This window comes from Leptonychotes weddellii, chromosome 12, assembly GCF_054177405.1.
Source record: "Leptonychotes weddellii isolate Sample4059 chromosome 12, ASM5417740v2, whole genome shotgun sequence".
Lineage (NCBI taxonomy): Eukaryota > Metazoa > Chordata > Mammalia > Carnivora > Phocidae > Leptonychotes > Leptonychotes weddellii.
In genome coordinates, this window is record NC_138380.1 from 89,590,603 (window position 1) to 89,612,063 (window position 21,461).

General features: G+C 46.5%; 1 protein-coding gene across 3 annotated transcripts in view; it reads left to right on the forward strand.

Annotated features, from left to right (window-relative positions):
• Nucleotides 1–1,945: 1,945 nt before the first annotated feature.
• COBL (cordon-bleu WH2 repeat protein) overlaps nucleotides 1,946–21,461 on the forward strand; it is an 88,314-nt gene continuing 68,798 nt past the window's right edge. Inside the window, exons 1-5 of one of the 3 annotated variants that reach the window (XM_081800790.1) lie at nucleotides 1,946–2,239; nucleotides 3,922–4,150; nucleotides 6,776–6,820; nucleotides 10,697–10,794; nucleotides 14,105–14,179. In XM_081800790.1, the coding sequence (XP_081656916.1) occupies nucleotides 2,036–2,239; nucleotides 3,922–4,150; nucleotides 6,776–6,820; nucleotides 10,697–10,794; nucleotides 14,105–14,179 (651 nt within the window). In that variant the 5' untranslated portion in view covers nucleotides 1,946–2,035. The remainder of the gene's footprint in view (nucleotides 2,240–3,921; nucleotides 4,151–6,775; nucleotides 6,821–10,696; nucleotides 10,795–14,104; nucleotides 14,180–21,461) is intronic. The other 2 variants (XM_081800792.1, XM_081800791.1) reach the window with 2 other exon arrangements.

Genomic DNA, 21,461 nt, shown 5'->3' on the forward strand with positions numbered 1-21,461 from the left:
TAGCATATTCAATCAGTACTGGCTTCGATGATAGCAGGATGGGTTTATTCTCAGTGATGGAGAAAAATGTACCCTGCTCCAGAGCTGACTGCTCCTTTTCAGAGCATCTAATTCAGTGTTCAAACATGTTACCGATTAGTGGATTCAAAGAACAGAAAGTAACATTAGTAGCTCTTGTGTTCTTTGTGGTTTACATTCTAAGACTGACTCACATTTTGTCAGTTTATCTGTGGGAAAGGAGGGAGCATCAGATGGACCAGGGTCCCAAGCTCACTCTGCCTTTTCCTGGACACCTCGCCTCTCAGACTGGGTGACGAGGAAGGGGAGCACGTGAGTAGCATCATGGATACACAGGGAGAGGTAACAAATAATAGGACCTCATTTTAGCATCATTGGAAGTCTGTTTTCTGTACTGAGGCTTCTCAGTGGAATGTCATCATGCCGTGGAGTCTTCTTGTTGCGTTGCATTAAGCTTGTGGTTGGAATAAAGATGATTTTTGCCCCGGAGCTGAAGGAATCGGAGTTTACAGTATTTACTGTGTTATTAGCCAGTGTGGCCGTGTGTGCTGGGGCACTTGTGAGCATGCGCACTGCCTCGGCCCCGCAAATGCCCCGTCAGAGTCCAGGGACCCAGGAGAAATGCTGAGTTGTTTTGTATCAATCCAAGGGGCGCCCGGGTGGCTCAATCGGTTAAGCATCTGCCTTCGGCTCAGGGTCCTGGGATCAAGTCCCACGTCAGGCTCCCTGCTTAGCGGGAAGCCTGCTTCTCCCTCCCACTTGTGCTCTCTCTCACTCTCTCTTGCTGTCTCTCTCTCTCTCTCTCAAATAAATAAATAAAATCTTGTATCAATTCGAGCATTACTGATTAATTTTCAGTTGTAGCAGTTGAATAAGAAGCAGGGCACTTTGGGGACTCACTCTTGCTTGGGGCTTTGCTTGTGGTTCTCCTGTCTGGATCCAGGGTCCCCAGCAGCCCGCAGCCCTCGGGGTAAGTGACAGGTGCCCGGGCTGCATCAGGACAACCCGGGCACCTGTGTGTTCACAGAAGCACTGCGAGTCTGTGATCCGCACCCCCGGACCCCCAGACACCTGGAAAGCATAATTATGACCAGAAATAATTGCCATGTCAGTTACTGATTAGGAAATAGGTCACAGGAAAGACCTATGCTTTCATGAGAGCCATATGCTCTATTGCTTGGGAAATTTAGGGAAAGAGAGATCAGCTTTAATTATAAAAACATTCTGCCAGGCAGATATAAAAGAGGCAAAGGAAATTCTTTGGAGTAATCTGAATTGTTAACTCTCCTCCCTTGGTAAATAATTCCCTGTGGTGGGGGACATGATGACAGTTTTTGACATTCAAACAAGGTCATTTTCTTAGGGTTATTTTTTTTGTCTTTTGTCTTTAAAAAGGCATAAATTTTTTTAGCTATCATCTTCAACTTAAAATGTTTAGTTTGGGAGCAGCTGGGTGGCTTAGTTGGTTGAGTGACCAACTCTTGGTTTCAGCTCGGGTCATGATCTCAGGGTCATGAGATCAAGCCCCAAGTTGGGCTCTGTGCTTAACGTGGAGTCTCCTTGGGACTCCCTCTCCCTCTACCCCTCTCCCCTGCGCTTGCTCTCTCTCTCTCTCTCTCTCTCTCTCTCAAATAAATAAATAAAATCTTTTAAAATTTATCAGTTTTTAAGAGACATTTATGAATCACTGAAAATTTAGTCTTTATTAGTATCACTTGTAATTAACCTTGTAGGATTCAAGTCAACATATCCATGGACTTAATACAAATATAACTCTTTTCCCGGCTCTGGTGGTTGCTCTTTCAGGTATGTTGTTTACTAGTGTTGGAAATGTTAGGAAACGCTGTCCAGTCATGAGCCAGGAATTCATGAGCTGTGATTGTATGACCACATACACGTGACCAATTTGCTCATTCACCTACTGGTGCGTGGGTTTGACCCTTACTCAGCTTGACCGAAGGGAGAGCACAAAAACATTCCTAATTAATGTGATCTGTTTCCCTTTTTCAGCCATGCAATGATGGACCTACTGGTTGAACTTTGTCTTCAGAACCACCTAAATCCATCCCACCATGCCCTCGAGATCCGGTCTTCGGAAACCCAGCAGCCTTTGAGTTTTAAGCCAAATACTTTAGTTGGGACCCTGAATGTGCACACTGTATTTCTCAAAGAGAAAGTTCCCGAAGAGAAGGTGAAGCCTGCCCCACCCAAGGCACCTGAGGTCAGTAGGACCAGGGCCGGGGTGGGTCGGAGTGGGGGGTGGGCTTTGTTATCTGAGGGCGTATGCAGAGCCCTGTGGCCGAGGTGCTGAGGAAGGGGGCTGGTGGAGCCCCTCTTCTCTGAGCAACACGTGCAGACAGCTATTAAAATTTCTACTTCCCTGCTAGGCAAAGTTAGGCCCTAAACTGAGCTGCTTTTAGAAGATGGAAATTAACCAACTTTAATAATATTCATGGTTGTATCTTTGCTCCTTTGGCTATTATAGAAGAGGAATCAGTCTAGAGCAGAGCTAGCCATTAGAACTTTCTGCACAGATGGAAACGGTCTATCGTTCTGCACTCCCCAAGGCGGTCACCCCTGGCCACATGAGACTTAATGTTAAGCAGCTGCAGTATAACTAGCGTGAGAAACTGAGCCTTTAATTGTATTTAATGTTAATTAATTTAACTTTACATAACCGCAAGTTACTAGCCGATACCTTGTTGAACTAGTTATAGAGATTCTCCTTCCGTTCTGGAGGTCCTCCTGTCCAAGGAAGCCATGGGGAAATGGGGGAGAGGAAAAACAGGAGTTTTCCCTTTTGAGAAACTGATGTCGGAAATGTTTACTCGTTGCGCTTGGAGCATATCTTATACATAGATGTATTTCAGGCTTTTGATTATTGATTAAAATGGACTCCAGCTGCTTATGGTACGTCTTCATAAACCTTTGCTGTGGATCTTTTAGCCCCATTTAAAAGCTTTTAGATTCTTGGGAATATTTACTAGATTTTTCTGCTTCTAAAAATGGCGATTTGGCCAACAGTTCATCTTCTATCAATTTTTAGGTTTGGGGGGGCTTAATAAATTTTATTTGGTGCCATCTCTACTCTGGAAAGGGGCATGGATCCACCTCAGTCAGATTTTATTCAACCCGCATTTGCTGTGGCCCCCTCTCCAGCATTCTCAGACAATGTTGTGCCAGTAAAGGCCAGGAAAAAGTTGACTGCATGAAACTGGCATATTGCTTTTTTTTTTTTTTTTTGATGGCCAGTTTATCAGTAGACATTTAGAATCAGGTTTAGTCACACTGCTTATTTTGTTTTCTGATTATGATCTCCATCATCATGTGTCCATTATATGTATATGTTTGTTGTATGTCAGTTATATTTCTGTAGCTTAAATACATGTGTGTAGTGTATATATGTATGTATAAAATAAGCATATACACAGACATATACACACGCTATATATATTTACATAGATAGTAATATATTTATGTGGGTCTTTTAGCTATTTAACCGAAACTTTGATATCTTGGGTTTTTTAGGGTTTTTCTTTAAATTGAATTGTTCATGCCACTTTCAAACTCTTTTCCTTCACCACACTTATGTAAGTGCTTTGTGTCAGGTCTGTTTGGGATCCTTGAAAGGCAGCGTAGGTGTTAGATGATAAATCCAGACCCCTCACGATGTCCATTCTCCTGTGTTGTTAGCAGTCTGTTCCTTAGTGAGGGATTGTAAGGGAAGTTTATTATTCCAGGTGTTTATCGTTCACTTTTCAGTATGGCAATTCCCCCCGTGACCCCCTGAGTTTTGGACAAAGGGCTCGGGCTGCACAAAGTCTTGCCGTAGTCAGTTCCTGCACACAAGCAGCAGGTGAAGCCCACACTTACAGAATTCTTTCATCGGGGGTGTTCTTCCAGAAATCTGTGCGCTTGGTAGTGAATTACCTGCGAACCCAAAAGGCCGTCATGCGTGTGAGCCCCGAGGTGCCGCTCCAGAACATTCTCCCAGTCATCTGTGCAAAGTGTGAAGTCAGCCCGGAGCACGTGGTGCTCCTCAGGGACAACATTGCCGGGGAGGAGGTGGAACTTTCCAAGTCCCTCAACGAGCTGGGGATAAAGGAGCTGTACGCGTGGGACAACAAACGAGGTGAGGCCACCTTGCGTCTTTGACACCTGCCCTGTAAGAGCACAGGCAGGAAGCAGATGTCCACCGCCTATGAGCGCTCGAGGTTCCCGGTAGAGACAGGTACCCGAATTTTCAGGCAACCCAAATGCCGTCCAAAGCACAGTTGAAGTGGGCAGAAAATAAATTTGGTTTGTTCCCATTGCTGTGATTGTGCCTCTTTCCCCCCCCAGTCCTGAGCATGTCCTGAGCATCACCCTACCTCCTGTGAGCTTCGGCGAGGTAAGTAAAGAAGTAGCTCTCTAACACGTGAACCATCTTCTCTTGGATTTCATATTCAGTTGCTGGTAACTGCCCCCAAGTCTCAAACATTGCTCATCATCAAAACCAGTGGCAAAGGGGCGGCTGGGTGGCTCAGTCAGTTAAGCATCTGCCTTCAGCTCAGGTAGTGATCTTGGGGTCCTGGGATCGACTCCCGCGTCGGGTTCCCTGCTCAATGGGGAGTCTGCTTCTCCCTCTGCTCCTCCCCCTGCTCATGCTCTCTCTCTCTCAAATAAAGAAATAAAATCTTTATAAAAAAAAAAAAGCAACACACACACACACACACAAAAACAGTGGCAAAATACATTTAGCTCTTTTTCTAAAACTGCCTGCATTAGAGTTCATGAAATCAGTCCCTGAACACAGCTCACGATGCTGCCTTGGTCTTCCTCACCATCGATGCCAGAGACAACTTACTCCTCGTGTGAATTTGGTACTTGACCTGAGGGCTCAGAGCCGGTGGGGAGAGTGGCTCCTCAAGAGGTCGGTGTTGGCATGGAGACCAATGTGTGTGGGAGCAGAGTTCCCCGATGGACACAAAGGGCGGACTGTTTGGAAAGAGCTATCAGACCAAAATAAATAAATGAATGACTGAATGAAAAAAATAAATGAACCTTCCTTGACCTTAGCATTATTAAAATGAACTTCATAAAAGTGCCTTATTTTCATGAGGCTCGTTTGATATCTGTGGCCTTTCATTTATTCCACAAATACTGAGTAGGTTGGGTTGTTGAAATACATTCCATTTTTTCATGTTTTTCTACTGTTTGTTTCAAATTCTTCCAAGAAAATCTGCTTTTCTTATTACCAGGTTTTTTTTTAAAGATTTTATTTATTTATTTCAGAGAGGGAGAGTGTGTGAGCATGAGCAGGGCGAGGGGGACAGCAGAGGGAGAGGGAGAAGCAGGCTCCCTACTGAGCACGCAGACACTTAACCGACTGAGCCATCCAGGTGCCCCTCTTATTACCAGTTTTATTGCAAAATCAGTGATCATAGTGGAACCTCCTCTCCTCCCCCCAATCTTGGAAGAGTCTGGACCCCTGGTCTCATCTGACATTCAAGAAAGGGTTTTAGCTCAATCGCGTGTAAGATGCACAGACTATCTAGTCCTTCAAAAGAAGTGCTCTGACATTTGAGAGCAATGCATCTTGTGCTTTATGCAGCATCTTTTTAAAACTCAGACAAGATTATTCCCAGCATCTGCTACACGGGCGGGTATGTCTGTCTGGTTCTATCAGCCCTATATAAATTTGGTTTCTGTGCCTCTGTGGAAACACAGCCTTCATTTGGCGAAAGAAGAAAGAAAGAGAGAGAGGAAGGAAGGAAGGAAGGGAAGAAAAAGAAAAAGAAAGAAAGAAAAAGAAGAGAGGGAGGGAGGAAGGAAGGAACAAAGGAAGGAAGGAAGAAAGACTGCCCTACTCAAGTATGTGAAAGAAAAAAGGCTTACACAAACAACCCTTTCAATTCTCGGATATATCTTGAAAGGTAGATGTGGAACATTTTATCTGGGAAGAGTCCTATAAAACTTGCCGCCCCATGCAGGAGTGGATCCCAACAAGCTCACGATCGTCCAGAGCACAGAGCTGAGGAGACCTCCATAGGTCTAGGGCTCCCTCTTTCCATCCCCAGGCAGGGCAGGACACAGGTGCACCCAGCCTGGCTGTCAGATTTGGAAGCACCCGAGCCCTGAGCCCTGAGTGCCCTTCACTGCCTTGGGCGTCCTCCGAGGGACCCTTCCCTCTGGGGAAAGGGGACCCTTCCCAGCATCCTCCCTGGAAAATAAAGGTGCAACAGCCAGCAGGGCGGGTGAGCGGCTCCAGCCCAGTGGCCAACATCCCTTTCCTCTGGGCCATACTGGGCCATGTGCCACGCCGGCTGTGAAGCCTTTGATTATCATCCCTGCCAAATGCCCTTATCCCTATGGGCAGTCAAGTATTTGAGAAGAAAGGAGAACATTCCGGAAGACGCCTGTAGGGAGCCCTCTCCTTTTGGCCCCTCTTGCATTACAGCCCCTCCCCAGCAAGCAGCTGCTCCAAGGGACGAGGGCCATGGCCAGGGGAGATGTGTCGCTAGGCAGAGACCCGGCTCCTCGGGAATGCCTGGTGGTGGCAGCTTGAAACAGCAGAAGGCTTTGCTGCCACCTCCTTCCACAGGACAGCTTAGCAGCCCGGCAGCTACGGGCTCTAGGAGATCCAGGGCCAGGAATGGAGCCTGCTCGGCCCTTGGCCTCTCCTGCAGGGGCCCAGACAACCCCCTTCTGAGGCTCACAGAGGGGCCGCTGCAGCTTGGGAGCTTGACCTCACTCTCTCATTGCCTGCTTCTTCCAGTTCTTCTGACCAAAACTCAGTCGGAGCCTTCCCTGAGCTGTCAAGGTACAGTGAGCCGGTTCCGGCCCGGCTGGGCTTTGCATGGCTCTGGACCAGGACGATGCATGGAAGTGGCGTTTGCGTGCAGGGCCTGAAGGAATGCAGGCATGCCTTGCAGCCCTTCTAGGGACATCTCGTCCGCTGACATATGGCTTTGGTTTGGTTTCTTGACTCCCTGGCTGCTTGAGAGAAGAATGTCCCTCGTGTGGGGATTTGCCGTGCGGTTCCAATTGCTGAGTAAATGAAGGAGGCTGGGGTAGAACATGGGTCCTTTAGGAACACGGAATTTCAGGGCGGAGCGGAAGTGGCACATGCGGAAGGCACACCGTTTTCCTTTCTACCTGTGCACACCTGCCCTCGAGGTCCATTCTGTCTGCTGCAGACTTTGGGGCAGTACAGACTGAAATGTAATCTTTTCTGTCATAGACAAGTGTACAGATGATCAGTCCAGCTTCTGAATTTACTCTGACACTTACTTATCCTACACTTTACATATATACACAGATATATATATATATATTCACACATACCATATATCGGAATTTATGTGAACTTGTTGGACTACACGTGTACACACACCGTCTCCACAGAGTTCATTAATGAGTATTTATCTCATTAATGAGTATAAGGATAGTAACGAAACAGAAGTGGACATCGGTCTGGAACCACAGGCCATGCTTGTTGCATCTGACCATAGCCCTCGTCGGTTATGGACCCCATCGCACCGTATAGATGGATATTGCAAACAGAAGGGTTCTCTTTTAAGAAGCACCATGAGTGGTAGTTGTTTTGAGCAGGGAAATCATGCATGTGAAGCCTTCTTCAGTTTGGATCGGTTCGATTTGGGGATTGTGGGCAGACGGAGAGCAGCAGAGACAGGTGGTCGAGACCCCGTGTGCCCAGGCTCCTGCTGGGGACCTGAACTCAGCAACTTGCCTATGTGAAGGATGTCCATGCAGGCGTGGGTCTCCTCTGGCCGTTACTTGCTCGTGACCATGCTCTGGCCACTGAACGGCTCTGACCTTCCGTTTTCTCCTCTGGAAAAGTGAACGGTTTGGATTCGCTGGTATTTGGGACCCCCCGCAGCCCCTTTCCTCCCCCTGTACTGTTCAGCTCATCTTTATTGTTCTCCAGATCACATCCATACTTCAAAGAGCATGTGCTTTTTTAGAGATGGAGCATGTCGTCCCCTACACTTTGATTGCCATTTAACTTCTAGTACACGAGAGAAAGCCGAAAGAAAATCGGGTTCGCGCTCAAATTGCCGTGTGTTTGGAACCACGGGTTCTGGGCCTGATGCTTGTGTCCTCCCAGCCTGGCTGTGTCTCCATGAAGAGCTACCGCCCTGATGTGTGGCAGGCACCTGCTGCCCCTTTGCCTGATGGGAACACTAAGGAACATCAAGTGCTCTTGCTCTGCCCTCCGGCTGACCCTTCTGCGTGTCTGCCGGGTCCCAGAGGCCTCACGGAAGGCCCACATCAGTACAGAATTGCCAGTCCCTTGCCCCTATACCTCAGGCCATCTGCTTGGGGCCCCTGCTGCCTCCAGAGAGCCGACACCTGCAGCCACACAAGAGAACACCTCTTGGGTCACTGCAGGCAGGCTCCAGCGCCAGGGCTGTCCCTGGGCATCCGGACCAGCCTCTGTCCCTGTTCGGGGAGAGCAAAAAAGAGGCTCGATTCTGTGACAGTTTTCTGATCAGTCTGTCATTTCTGTGGTTGGTATCGTTGCCTATGTGCCCATAACACTTCCTCTCTCCCGTTCACCCGCGGGCACTATGATATCATGCATTTTACTACATCTGTGTTCACCTATCCCTCAATTCTAGAAACATGATCAGTTATGAATACACATATTAAGGCATGCTGTTGGTTACCTATACGTAGTTTTACTCTGTAGTGTAGTTTCTATCCCTTTCCATAGCTCTGGGCTTCTCGTGGAGGGTTGCAGTGTCATCAGCCGTGAGATCCACGTGCATACATGTACGTGCGTGGACACGTGCCCCGTGATTGGAGCTGCCCCACTCACTGGTTTGGATGTCGTGTGATGTGCAGGGCGCCAGTGGCTCAGCTGGGGCCGCTGCATGTAACCAGGAGCCTTGGCCGTACTAAAACCTAAGCCTTCGCCACTTACACAGTGATTTACGGAATAAAGGTGTTTAGGTTTCACTTTGTTGGGTAGACGGTTTTCGTGTTAATGCATTTATTATTAACATCTTGACTTTCGTGTGTGTTCTCTAACTGGAGTATGAAATTCTAGGCCAGCGGATAAGGAAGTTAACTGATGTGTATACCCATTTTGGGTTGCTATTTTCACAGCTGGCTTGTACAATCCCAGTCCAGATTTTCCACCTGTGCATTGACCATCTGGCTCTCTAGCGGTTGACAGTGGGCTGCGGAAATTCATTTTTCTATCCTTCAGGAACACCTAAATGTTTCCCCTCTGCCATCTCTGTGTGCTTGGAAGAGAAGAACCGTTCATGAAAAAAGCCTGGAGTGGCCTCTGGAGTGTCAGCAAGCCAGTGAATTATGGCAATCAGAGATGGTGGGGCACCATGTGCCCCAGGCGGTTACCTGAGTTTACCCAGGTGGTATCGAAATAATCGCATGAATCACAAAATCGCATCCAATCACATCTCATTTCCCCACCTTCCGGAGGCTGAGAGGTGGGAGGATTCACCCCTCTGCGGATGAGGACCGTGAATGCAAAGAAACACCGTGCTCAGGGTCCGGGCTTAGATCCGGGTCAGTCAGACTGCAACGCTGGTGCTTGCCCCCGGGGCCAGTGGCAGTTCGTGGTTCAGAGGAGGGAGGACGGTGAGCCCCAGGAGTGAAGGCTAAGATCACCATGTGGCTCAGGAGCTTGAACTACCCCAGGTGTCTGTTGCCCTTGGCAGTTCCCCATCTGGAACACGACGGGGCTCGTTCCAGCTCTAAATTTCTGATGAGGAAAACACCAAGAAAGAAGAGCGAAGACTTGGAGCTCAAAAATAACAAAACAATAGAAGAAAGAAAAATGGGCCCCCTAGAGAATGTAATCAAGAAGGAAAACATTCTGGTTGAGGTCGAAGAACGCAAATCTGGAAACGTGAATCCTAGATTCTTGTGATTGGATGCAAGTCTTGTGATTCATGGGATTATTTCGATACCACCTGGGTAAACGATCGCTGCTGTCCCATAGTCTGGACATGAGTGAGGCTCTTCAATCCAGAAAGTTGTCGATTTATCTTGTTTATTGTTTTCGCCTCACTCGCAATTCTTAAAGCAGACGTTTCACACAGATGTCCCGGCCCTTAGGGCTGTGCTGTCGGCCCGAGGGTCGTGAGCCACGTGTGGTTCGTGGGCACCAGGGGTGTGGCCCGTCCAAACCGAGTCGTCCTGTGTGACCTGCACACTGCGTTCTGAAGACTCGGTACCAAAACGAACTTAAAACTTCTCATTCATCATTTTTCCAGTGACTGTGTGAAGGAATGGTAACATTTTAGATATGTTGGATTACACAGAATGCATTACTAAAGTTGCACCTGCTAGAGAATGTAAAATTGCATGTGTGGCTCAATTTTTCTAGTGGATGGTCCTGCCCAAGGACTTTTTGATTTATTTGTTTTTCTCATTCACATACAGGGTTCAGTCCCACTCAGAGAAAAATGCCACCGAAATCACTGAAGATCATAAGAACCTCAGTGATTTCATAAATGGGACTGGAGGTTTTGAGGTGGCTCGAAATGCTTTGAAAGACATAGTTGGTGGTTTCACTGTCTTGTAAAAACTGGAAGTTTAAGAGTGGAGGATTCGTTTGTTGAGATTTTTAAAGAGTGCCATTTAATCTCGTTTCATATGCTGATAATAACAGGCCTTTTTTTTTTTTTTTTTCCTCCCCCAGAAACCTTTAGAAAATCATCGCTTGCCAATGATGAGACAGATAAAGAGAAGAAAAAATTTCTGGGATTTTTCAAAGTTAATAAAAGAAGCAGTAGTAAGGTAATGGATTAAATACACGTTGGATTCTGCATTATGGAAAAATAGTTGCTTGGGATGCTTGTACTCACCCTATCTTGGAATCTTTCTAAATATTTTTAGGAGTGTTCATTCCTTCGGGTGAAAGGGAGCTTATCCATACGCACCAAAGTGGCTGGCATATTTCCACACTTGATTCCTAAAGCTGGGGGGTAGTGTATTTACCAGCACGGCACGAAGCCATGAGCACGGCTCTGCCGGCGCATGCGCAGGACCCGGTGTGAAGCTGCCGCTCGCTTCCGGCGCATGCGCAGGACCCGGTGTGAAGCTGCAGCTGGCTTCCGGCGCATGCGCAGTACCCGGTGTGAAGCTGCGGCTCAGGAAAAACCCTGTGGATTGATGAATGAATGAGTGAGCGCATATTTATAGAGAACAATCCATATTCCTACAAATGAAATGCATTTAGTACCTGTTTAACGTAGGAAGCCTCGCAGCGCTGCTCTTGGGCCTCTTTGTGGAGCTGGGTGTCAGTTGTTGAACGGGTCCTTTGCTAGTAAATTTTAGATGGCCTTTGGTCTTCCCAGTATGGTTTGGAATATACTGCGTGATAAGTTAATTGTATTCATCTTGTTGCTCTTTACTGAATAAATCTTAAAGTCATATTTTGGATGCCTTGTTGTAGAGTGAGGCCATAGTACACAGAATAAGACTGAAGATTTTTACAGTCACTTCTGAAATTCCCAAAACCATAAATGCCCTCTCACTACCAAGAAATGAAACTGCTCGTTGTCCCTATTATATTTGTCTAAATGGTGTATTTTGCTACTATCTGGTAGTTTCTCCTTACTCATAAGTGGGACTGAAAAAGACAAAACCGTTCCAGCCAGTGCTAGGCTCTGATACCGTCAGGTGGGCTTGGAAGTGTCCACCTGTATACAGGTGAAAGCAGGGTGGGAGGGCCGCCTGGTGTTGGCTGGAAGGTCCCCCTGCACACCGGGCTGTGCATCTCATTTCCCCACCTTCCGGAGGCTGAGGTGGGAGGATTCACCCCTCTGCTGATGAGGACCGTGAATGCAAAGAAACACCGTGCTCAGGGTCCGGGCTTAGATCCGGGTCAGTCAGACTGCGACGCTGGTGCTCGCCCCCGGGGCCAGTGGCAGTTCGTGGTTCAGAGGAGGGAGGACGGTGAGCCCCAGGAGTGAAGGCTAAGATCACCATGTGGCTCAGGAGCCCGAACTACCCCAGGTGTCTGTTGCCCTTGGCAGTTCCCCACACACAGCGCAGCTCATTTTCTCTTCCCATGTCCTGATGCTTTGATTTTGATTTTGTGAATCTCTTTTTTTGTTACTGGTTATTATGTTTCGACATGCCCTTTGAAAATCTGTGCTCAACGTGTTTCTCTTTAGATCCTTTGCACTTTCCTTCTCCCCATCTTGCATTCCCTCCCAGCTCCTCCTCTCTCCCCTCCCCCCTCCTCCTCTCTCTCCTCTCCCCTACCACTCCCATTCCCCTTTTTCTCCCTTCCTCCCCTCCCCATGCCCCTCCCCTCCTTTCCCTTCTCTCTGGTCAGGTTTACTTGAAATTACAGATTCCGACTTTTGCATCTGAATTTCCCTTTGCTCTATCAACGTTGAGTTTCTTGGTTCCTGAAATTTGGGAGGTTAAGTTTGCCAGGACTGCACTCCCTGCAATCCTCCTTCATCCTGAAGGCACCAATTCAGAGTAAAACCTACCATTTCCTCACACTGAGATCTCAAGAGTCCTCTTGTGTAAAAAAAAAAAAAAAAATCGAGAAATGCTTTTGTTTTACGTAAAATAAGATTGCCTAAGGTGTGGGAGATTAGAGACTGCCCAGCTTCCGAGGGTTCGTCAGGGACACCACCCCAGGAGGACCCTGGAAAAATGCCACAGGCTGCAGGGACTCCTTCTTGCCATCTTGGCTCTCTCTTGGCCGGCTGGGATTATTTTTCCTTTCTAATGTACCTCCTCTCTTCCTCTCACTTACTTTATGTTACTTAGACTTCTTTTATGTTGTCGTATCCTTACCGGATTATTTGTTGTTTTTGGCATCAGCTTCTTCATTCCTTGTTTTCTTCGCTTCACGGTTTGAGACGCTGTGCTAAATGCAACTTCACTTCATCTTCCAGAAGCCTGGTGAGAGGTACTACCCACCTTATTTCACAGGTCAGGAAAGAAGGCTGCGTCCCCCTGAGCTGACCCTCGGGCCAGTGGCTGTCCGAGTTCAAACCAGCCTGTCTTTCCCGAGCCCTGGCTCTTCCTCGCCCGTTCATGCTGTAATGCTTGACACATCCAGGACTCCACTTTCCTGCACTAATACTAAGAGGGTTTGGAGGAAATCATTATTTACATGGTTTCTAAAATCTCATGATGCCAGATAGTCCACAAATGTCTCAAGAGGACAGAACGCTAAGGATGGAGAAATATCAAGGCGATTAAAGCTAAAGGAGGTCTTTACAATATCTCCTTAAAGCCAAAAATGTGTATGTGTGCGTGTGTGTGTGTGTGTATAAGATCTCAACAGAGGATATATTTGAGGGATATCATTTTGGATGAAGTAGATGAGGGCGCGTATCCTTCCTTGTTTTAAAACTTTGTTATTTTACTGTTTTTAAAACATGATAATTTTGCACAATTTTGACATTATTTATTCCCCTAACCCAGAGGTTCTGAAAAAGTACCTAAGAATCACCCTAAGACCTAGGCTAATAATGGGATCCTGGGGTCATCTGCCCAAAGATTCTCATGTTGGGGGGTCAGGTTGGCAGCCCAGTTGTGCCCAGTGATTCTGTAGCTGGTGGCCAGCACGCCATCATGCAAAATGTCCTCTTGAAGAATGAAGTAAGATGTCATTACTGTTTATCTTTTATGGACAGACAGTGAGATGTTTGGTGATTTATTTCTGTATATACTCAATGAGCAGCACAGTGGTAAACCAACCAAATTTAAAACTCAGAAATCCCCCCAAAACTAGTCAATGAATTGGCTTTCTGAGCAAATTCCATCAGCTCAAACTCATGAAACTACTGTTTTCCTATTATATATCTTCTAAGCTGAAGATATGCTTTTGGGAAAAAGCAAAAAGAAAACCCCTCCCTTGAGTTACAGATTTCAAAACTGGTTTTCAGATCAGTGAGCACTTTGGTTCGGGGCTTCGGGGTTCCTGCGCTGAGGGGCGTGGCCGTGGATTACAACCACCCAGTGCAGAGCCTGCTGCCTTGAAGACCATGCTGGTTTGGTGCTGTAATAATCGTGGAGGATGACTTTTTGGTCTTCCTTTGACCTGGAGATAACGTGCGGTGTGTCTGTGTTCCAGGCCGAGCAGATTGGGCGGTCCGGGTTGGACAGCGATGAGGACACCTCACAGTCTGCTTTGGAAAAGGGCTCGAATGTGAGTACCAATCCCACAGGTGCTTCTTGCTAACCAGGCGGGCTTCTCACTGCTTCATAAGACCTTCTAGAAAATAGGACTGTAGATTAGTTTAGTCGTTTGGTTTTTGTATGTTCAGTCTAACAGATGCACGAAGCTGTGTATGGCTTCCCGTTTACTTGCCCATGCTACAATTAGAAGCTGTGGGGTCTTTTAGTTCCTACTTCTCTGTACTGTCAACATGATCAGGAGGATTCAAGAATTAGATTAACTGAATTTACACCCTCTGGAATCGCTTCCATACATTCAGGAGCAGCTTGGGGGCCACATGGCCTTCTTTCCCATCCTGAAATCTACCAGTTCCTAAACTGTGAGACTACACTTCAAAAGGATTTTATTTTATTTTTATTTTTTTAAGAGAGAGAGAGAGAGAGGGTCTGTGAGCAGTAGGAGAGGGTCAGAGGGAGAGGGAGAGAGAATCTTAAGCAATCTCCACACCCAGTGCAGAGCCCAGCGTGGGGCTCAATCTCATGACCCTGAGATCATGACCTGAGCCAAAATCAAGAGTCTGATGCTTAACCGACTGAGCCACCCAGGTGCCCCTTTAGTTGTATAATCTTAAGCAAGTCTTTACCTGCCATGACCACATCAACAATGTCATTTGCTTTGCTATAAAACAGACTTAAATCAACTAAGAATAGTTTGAAATGTCCATTGACGCATTAATCTGCAATCATAGTCTCGATTTTGGCCACAACTTATTGGAAAATGTCTTCTAATACTTCATGTACTCTGTAAGCTACGTTTGTGTTCTAGTGGGAAATCTATTTACTTACACTAGAGGGCTTGGCTGCTCACACTCTTTCTTATTGCAAATGTGCTAGGTATTTTAAATTTTTCTACAGCAAAGAATGGAAGCATAAATTTTGTAGTGGGCATTGCTCATTTGTGTGATTTTTTTTCTCAGTGCAACATAAGGAAATATATTCATGACATAGATAAATAGATAGAGCCTAGGCAAAAACTCCATAGGAAATATCCAAAGCATTTATAAGGAAAATAATAGAATACCACAAAGACACACAAAAATAGAATTGTACACATGGGAGACACACCATGTTCTTAGATGTGAAGATTCAACATTATTATGTTGATTGGGTTTTGTGGTGGAGCTAAATAAATTAGTTATAAAGTTTACTTGGAAAAACAAGCAAGCAATAACTAGCCAGGAAAACTCTGAAAGACAAGGGTAATGGATAAGCCTGGGTAGTTTTAAAATAATTTCTAACACCTCTGTAATTCAGACTGTGTTATACTGACCACAAAGAGCTCAATGGAACCAAATAGAAACCTCAGAGGCAACTGAAGACAGAAATTGAAATACAATATAGGCAACACATCAAATCGGTGGAGGGAAATAAATGTATTGATCATTGAAGAGCCCAACAGCAAGAGATAAAATCGTATGCATTTTCACTGTAAACACTAGGATAAAAAATATATAGAAATGTAAATGTAAAATTGAAACCATGTAAGAATTAGCACAAAACAGGAGTGAATTCATCTGTAAATTGAGAGGAGGGAATATTTTCTGAAAACGCCGGTGAATTTGACTTCAGGGGAAAAAAATTTTTTTTGAATGACAAATGAGAGAGGGAGAGAGAATATTATCAGCAAAGTAAAAATCCAAATGACAGATGTGGGGGGGTTGTTGAAATAGAAAAGCAATGACAACCTTATGTACGTGAGATCACAGGGTGTTTGTCTTTCTCTGTCTGACTTACTGCATTTAGTGTGATTCCCTCTAGCTCCATCCACATCATTGCAAATGGCAGGATTTCATTCTTTTTGATGGCTGAGTAATATTCCATTGCGTATATATAGCACATATTTTCTGTCTGTTCAATTCTATATGGAATCTAAAAAACAAAGCAAACAAAAGACCAAGAGAAACAGACTCAGATACAGGGAGCAAACTGGTGGTTGTCAGAGGGGACGGGGTGGGGGGATGGGGGAAGGGGTGAAGGGGGATTGAGACATACAAGCTTCCAGTCATAGGGAGGAAGAGTGCAGCATAGGAAATGCAGCCAATAATATTGTAATAACACTCTATATAATGTGACACAGTACTCATCGTGGGGACCATTGAATACAGATTTGTCTACTCTGCTTCAATTAAAAAAAAAAAAAAGAATGATGACGTCTGACCAAGATAGAAATTTCACAGAAAAAGAAAAAAAGGAAGTGGTGCATAAATAAATGGAAAAGTGCTCAAACTCGCTCATAATGAGAACTAGAAATTAAGCCTCCAGTGAACTACCACTTGTCACTCATTCCGTGGTCTGTCCGTTTGTGCAATGCAAAGCTGAAGAGCGTTAAATGGAGAATTTTCCAGGATATTTATTTTATTTTTTTTTAAATGAAGGGTGACTTTTCCTGAAAACCAGAGTTAATAAGTGAAGCTGCAATGTGGCAGATTCATTATTGGCCTCCAAAGCAGAGTTTACTGGGCTTGAAGCCATAGGGCAGGACAGCACTTAACAAAATAATGGCGGCAGATAGTGATGGTGACCACCGCGTGCCGACCCATGACGGGCCCGTGCTGAGTTCTGTGATCTTTCATCCTCCTTATGAAGACGCAGAAACTGCCAGCTTCCAGAGGCTGAGTGGTTGACCAAATCTGGACAGGTGCTTATGTTTGCTTAAGTATTTTATGTTCATGCTCAATTTCTTTTTTAAAAAAATTTTATTTATTTATTTGAGAGAGAGAGAAAGCACGCACATGATTGGGGGGTAGAGGCAGAGGGAGAAGCAGACTCCACGCCGAGCAGGGAGCCCGATGTGGAGCTGGATCCCAGGACCCTGGGATCATGAGCTGAGCCGAAGGCAGATGCTTAACGACTGAGCCACTCAGGCGCCCCTCATATTCATATTTCTTTATGTCCATTATGTCTTATGTTTGATATTACGCTCGCATCTATCAAGCATGATGTGTTGGTGATGGAACTTCCCTTATGAGCACTCCGCTCTTGTTTTTATAAATTTCCCCCCAAGCCAGTGACTGGTAGCTGAGTGCCCTGCTCTTAGGGTGTGAGAGCGAGGCTTTCAATCTCACACAGCAAAGGGCACCTCTCTGTCTCCACTTTCCCCGTCTGTGTAGTGGGTACAGAACCACCCACCCTGCACGGTCAGCAATCACAGAGCTCACCTAACACTCTGGGAAGCATTCTGAAATGGGAGTAAACTCGTTTAGAGTTTATTAAAAAGTTTGCAGAAACTATTGCTTATTTTCCCTTGAGAAAATATGAGTGGTTCATCATAAGAGTCTGAAGAGAATAGATGTGCATTAAAAGAAAATATCCTTTTTAAAAAAAGATTTCTTTCTTGGGGCGCCTGGGTGGCTCAGTTGGTTAGGTGACTGCCTTCGGCTCAGGTCATGATCCTAGAGTCCCGGGATCGAGTCCCGCATCGGGCTCCCTGCTCAGCGGGGGGTCTGCTTCTCCCTCTGACCCTCTTCCCTCTCGTGCTCTCTGTCTCTCATTCTCTCTCTCTCAAATAAATAAATAAAATCTTTAAAAAAAAAAGATTTCTTTCTTTGAGTAAGAGAGAGAGTGTGTGTGTGAGCAGGAGGAGGGGCAGAGGGAGATGGAGAGAGAGTCTCAAGCAGACTCCCCACTGAGTGCAGAGCCCAAACCAGGGTTTGATCCCACGACCCTGAGATCATGACCTGAGCGGAAATCAAGAACCTGCCACTCAACCAACTGAGCCACCAGGTGCCCCTAAAAGAAAGTATCCTAATGGGGATAGCCATAAGTCATTAGATCTTCCCTGAAAAGGTAGTTAATTTCATGTAAACCAAAGTTTACTCTGTTCCAAGAATCATCTTCATTTTCTTAATCATAGGGCCCTTGAATCAGTAAATATAATCACCTCGCTAATAATGTCAAGCTGTTTTCATGGAATTTTGCATTTTTCTGGGAAACTCTCCCTTCTGTATCCATGCATAGCACACAATTCCCTCATCTCTCACCTTTGGACGCCGAGATGCAGGGAGGGGACATGGTCGGTCACCACTGGATGTGATTAATGGTGAGGGGACATTGCTCTCAGGCCTCTGTCCCCATCCTCTGCCCTGTCCCTAAATCACATGAACAGCAGTGATAAATCATGCACATTGATGGAATGAGGTACCTGAGTTAATTTGTAATTGTGTGCACAAAAATGCCACATACCCAGAAATACCACATCGGTCCCATAAAGTGAAAAATGCTCTGATGGAGGAGGAAAGTGACCCAAGTTCTCATCCTGGTCCTGTTACTAACTGTGGGCCATTGGGCAAGTCGGCAAATGAACCATAGTAACTGACCTTTTATGGGCCCCTTGTCTTTGTTAAAAAAAAAAAAAAAAGCCAGATTCTACAAATTTGACCAATCTAAAATTTATCAACGTGAGTTATATCAGATACCATTGCACTATTCGTTACCATAAAGTTAAAAAGTCCTTTGGTGACTGATTTTCAAAAATCACTGTCTCAATTAAGAAACCAAAACCAAAACAAAACAAACAGAAAAACAAAAAACCTTAAAATTATCTGGGGCCCTTTGACCCTTTGCCCTGTTAAGGCAGTTATGGAAATCCTCTACCAGCATAGTGCTTGCTTCTCATGGGTGGAAGTGATTTCCATATCCAAAGCCCTAATCCGTGTTTGGGAACCAGGTGGGAGTGTCCCCCACAGAGTAGTCTGGCCCTGATGGGGACACCTGCAGCATCAGAGGCCTGCAGTGAGGAGCCCAGAAGTTTATAGGGACGCCCACCAGTAAAACAGCACTTTTGGGAAAAGTTATTCAAAACTAAGTTGTAAAGGAAATTCCACAGTTTAAGCTGCCCCGAGTCCCATGTTTATCAGAGACGCTGTACTTGCACCCCAGGGTGCCCGAGCCCGTGAAGAATCCTGTCTCTAGTGGATCCCGAAGAACTTGGAGCTTCTCCCGGGAGTGTGTGTTGACTCACTGCTGCCACAAGGGGTCAGTGTTTCCACAAGCAGAGCCAGGCCTCAGAAAAGCTCAGATTTCGTTTTTGGAACGTCCACATATTGAGAGCAGAAAAATACGTCCGGAGGGCTGAGCCACATGTTTGTGATGTAGAACTCATTTTGGTTATAAATCAATTTCAAAGAGCTGTTTTGATGGCTTTGTGCCTTTCTAAAGCGTTTTGTATTCAAAATTAAGAGAAAGACGGCATATGGAAAGTTTTAAAAGTGGAAGGCAGGAATCCCATAGAATGCCTACAGCCCAGCCCAGTCTTCTGTCACTTCGTGTGTTTTCTTGAGCCTTTCTTTCTTTTTAAGATTTTATTTATTTATTGTAGAGAGAGAGAGAGAGAGAGAGAGCATGTGCGCATGGGGAGGGGAGGGGCAGAGGGAGAGTGAGAGGGAATCTTAAGCAGACGCCACGCTGCACATGGAAGCCGATGCAGGACTCGATCTCACGACCCTGAGATCATGACCTGAGCCGAAACCAAGAGTCAGATGCTCAACCAACTGAACCTCCCAGGCGCCCTGAGCATGTGATTCTTAGAATGAGAATAATATATAACTGAAGTTGATTGACAGTGCCTAATGCCAATACTTGGTTCCCAGAATGAAAAGAAGAGACATGGATTTTTAACCTTTTGGCTGAAAACGTGATGTTTGTAGGGATGAGAGGTAGAAAATGTCCCTTTGAAAATACTGATTTTCCTTGTGTTCCCATAAGACATGAATATCTCTTTTTCCGTACTGTCTGCATGTCCTTCATGACCTTCTCCCTGCTCTTTGACAGGCAGGTGTAAGACCGAGTCTAAGTAGCCAGCAGGTGCGTTGGTTCCGTGAATGGCATTTAAGTTGCTTGTGACACCAGGTCAGTGGAGAGAAGCGAGCTCCCAGCCCCTCGGCGTCCGTCCCATCTCAGGAGATGGCAGCTCTCTCCTCCTGGGTCTTAGACCATAACCTGGGCATGTTCCCTCTGTTATCCCATGCCATCCGCGGGCCATCCTCAAACCGTGTCTGCCACCTTCCCGGTACGTGGGACTCTCTGCTCCGGGGGTCACCACGGTGCAGTTCTCCCGGTGGCTGGCTGTGCGTCCATGACCTCCTTTGCGGCCTCGCCCCTTAGGTTCCTGCTGGTGCATTTAGCAGGCAGAGTGAGGCTTCCAGAAGGTGGGTCCCAACAAGGCACCGCACTGCCCAGAGTAGCCTCTCCTCATTTGGTGCAAGAGTCCTCCATGGGTTCCCCTCCCAGACACTCTCCCCACCTCTTCCCATCAGGGAGTATCCTCCAGGGTCCTAGACACGCTTTCCTGGGCGTCCATCTGGCCTTTTGAGAAAGAACCAAAGCTGGAGCTTGCCCACGCTGTGGTCTCCCAGGTCTGTGCATTCGAGTTACCTTTGAACCCTTGTCCTGCCTATTCTCCCAGCTTGGCCTGTCACTGCACCCGCAGCCTCCTCCCTGGCCTCTAGCCGCACTCCAGCCTCCCGCATCTACTCAGGATGTGTCGACCTGTGTCCAAAGTTCGCTGCGCTGCCCTTGACAGCCTCCTGAAGTCCCTGGTAACAGAGAAGGAAATGCCACCTTTTGTTAAAATGAGCTTTCTTCCTGGGCATCCCTTGGCCTCTGAGCTCCACGCCTTTCCTTTCCAGCTTGTCCAGGGACTTGCTGGCCGGGTGGGAAATGCCTTGGGGCTGCCATCTGCTGGATCTCCTCCCTCCTGACGCTGAAAGAGATTTGCCTCTTGAGGTCCATGCCCTGGAGCGTTCTCTGCCATCACTCACCTCCTCCAGGCTGGGCTCCTTGGTGGCATGAATCGGATCCCTCTGGACGGTTCTCTCACCCTGGAGCCTGGAGGCTTCCCAAGCCCTGGATTTCTCCCTGCTCCGTGGCCCCTGCTCCCCTTCCCAGGTTGTGCCACTCTCTTGATTTTTCCATCTTAACCTTTCCCGTGTACCGGGATTCCTTCCTTTTCTTCCCGGGGAGCTGTCCCTGCCGGCCAGGACTCGCAAATGAGCAGGGCTGTGGCCTCTGCTTCCCTCCCCTCCCCTCTCCTCCCCAGGCTCCATTCCTTCCTTCAACACAAAGCGCATGCGAGGGTCTCTCCTTTGGGAAATTTTTCAGCAGAGTCCCAATTTATAGAGTCGCAGAATAAAAGAAACAGTCATGTGTCATCTGCCCACAGTTAACAAATGTTCCCAGGGAGCCAAATCTGCTTCCTACCATTTTGTGAGTTTTTAAGAAGTACAACAAACACAGAGGAAGCTGCCTGTATGACT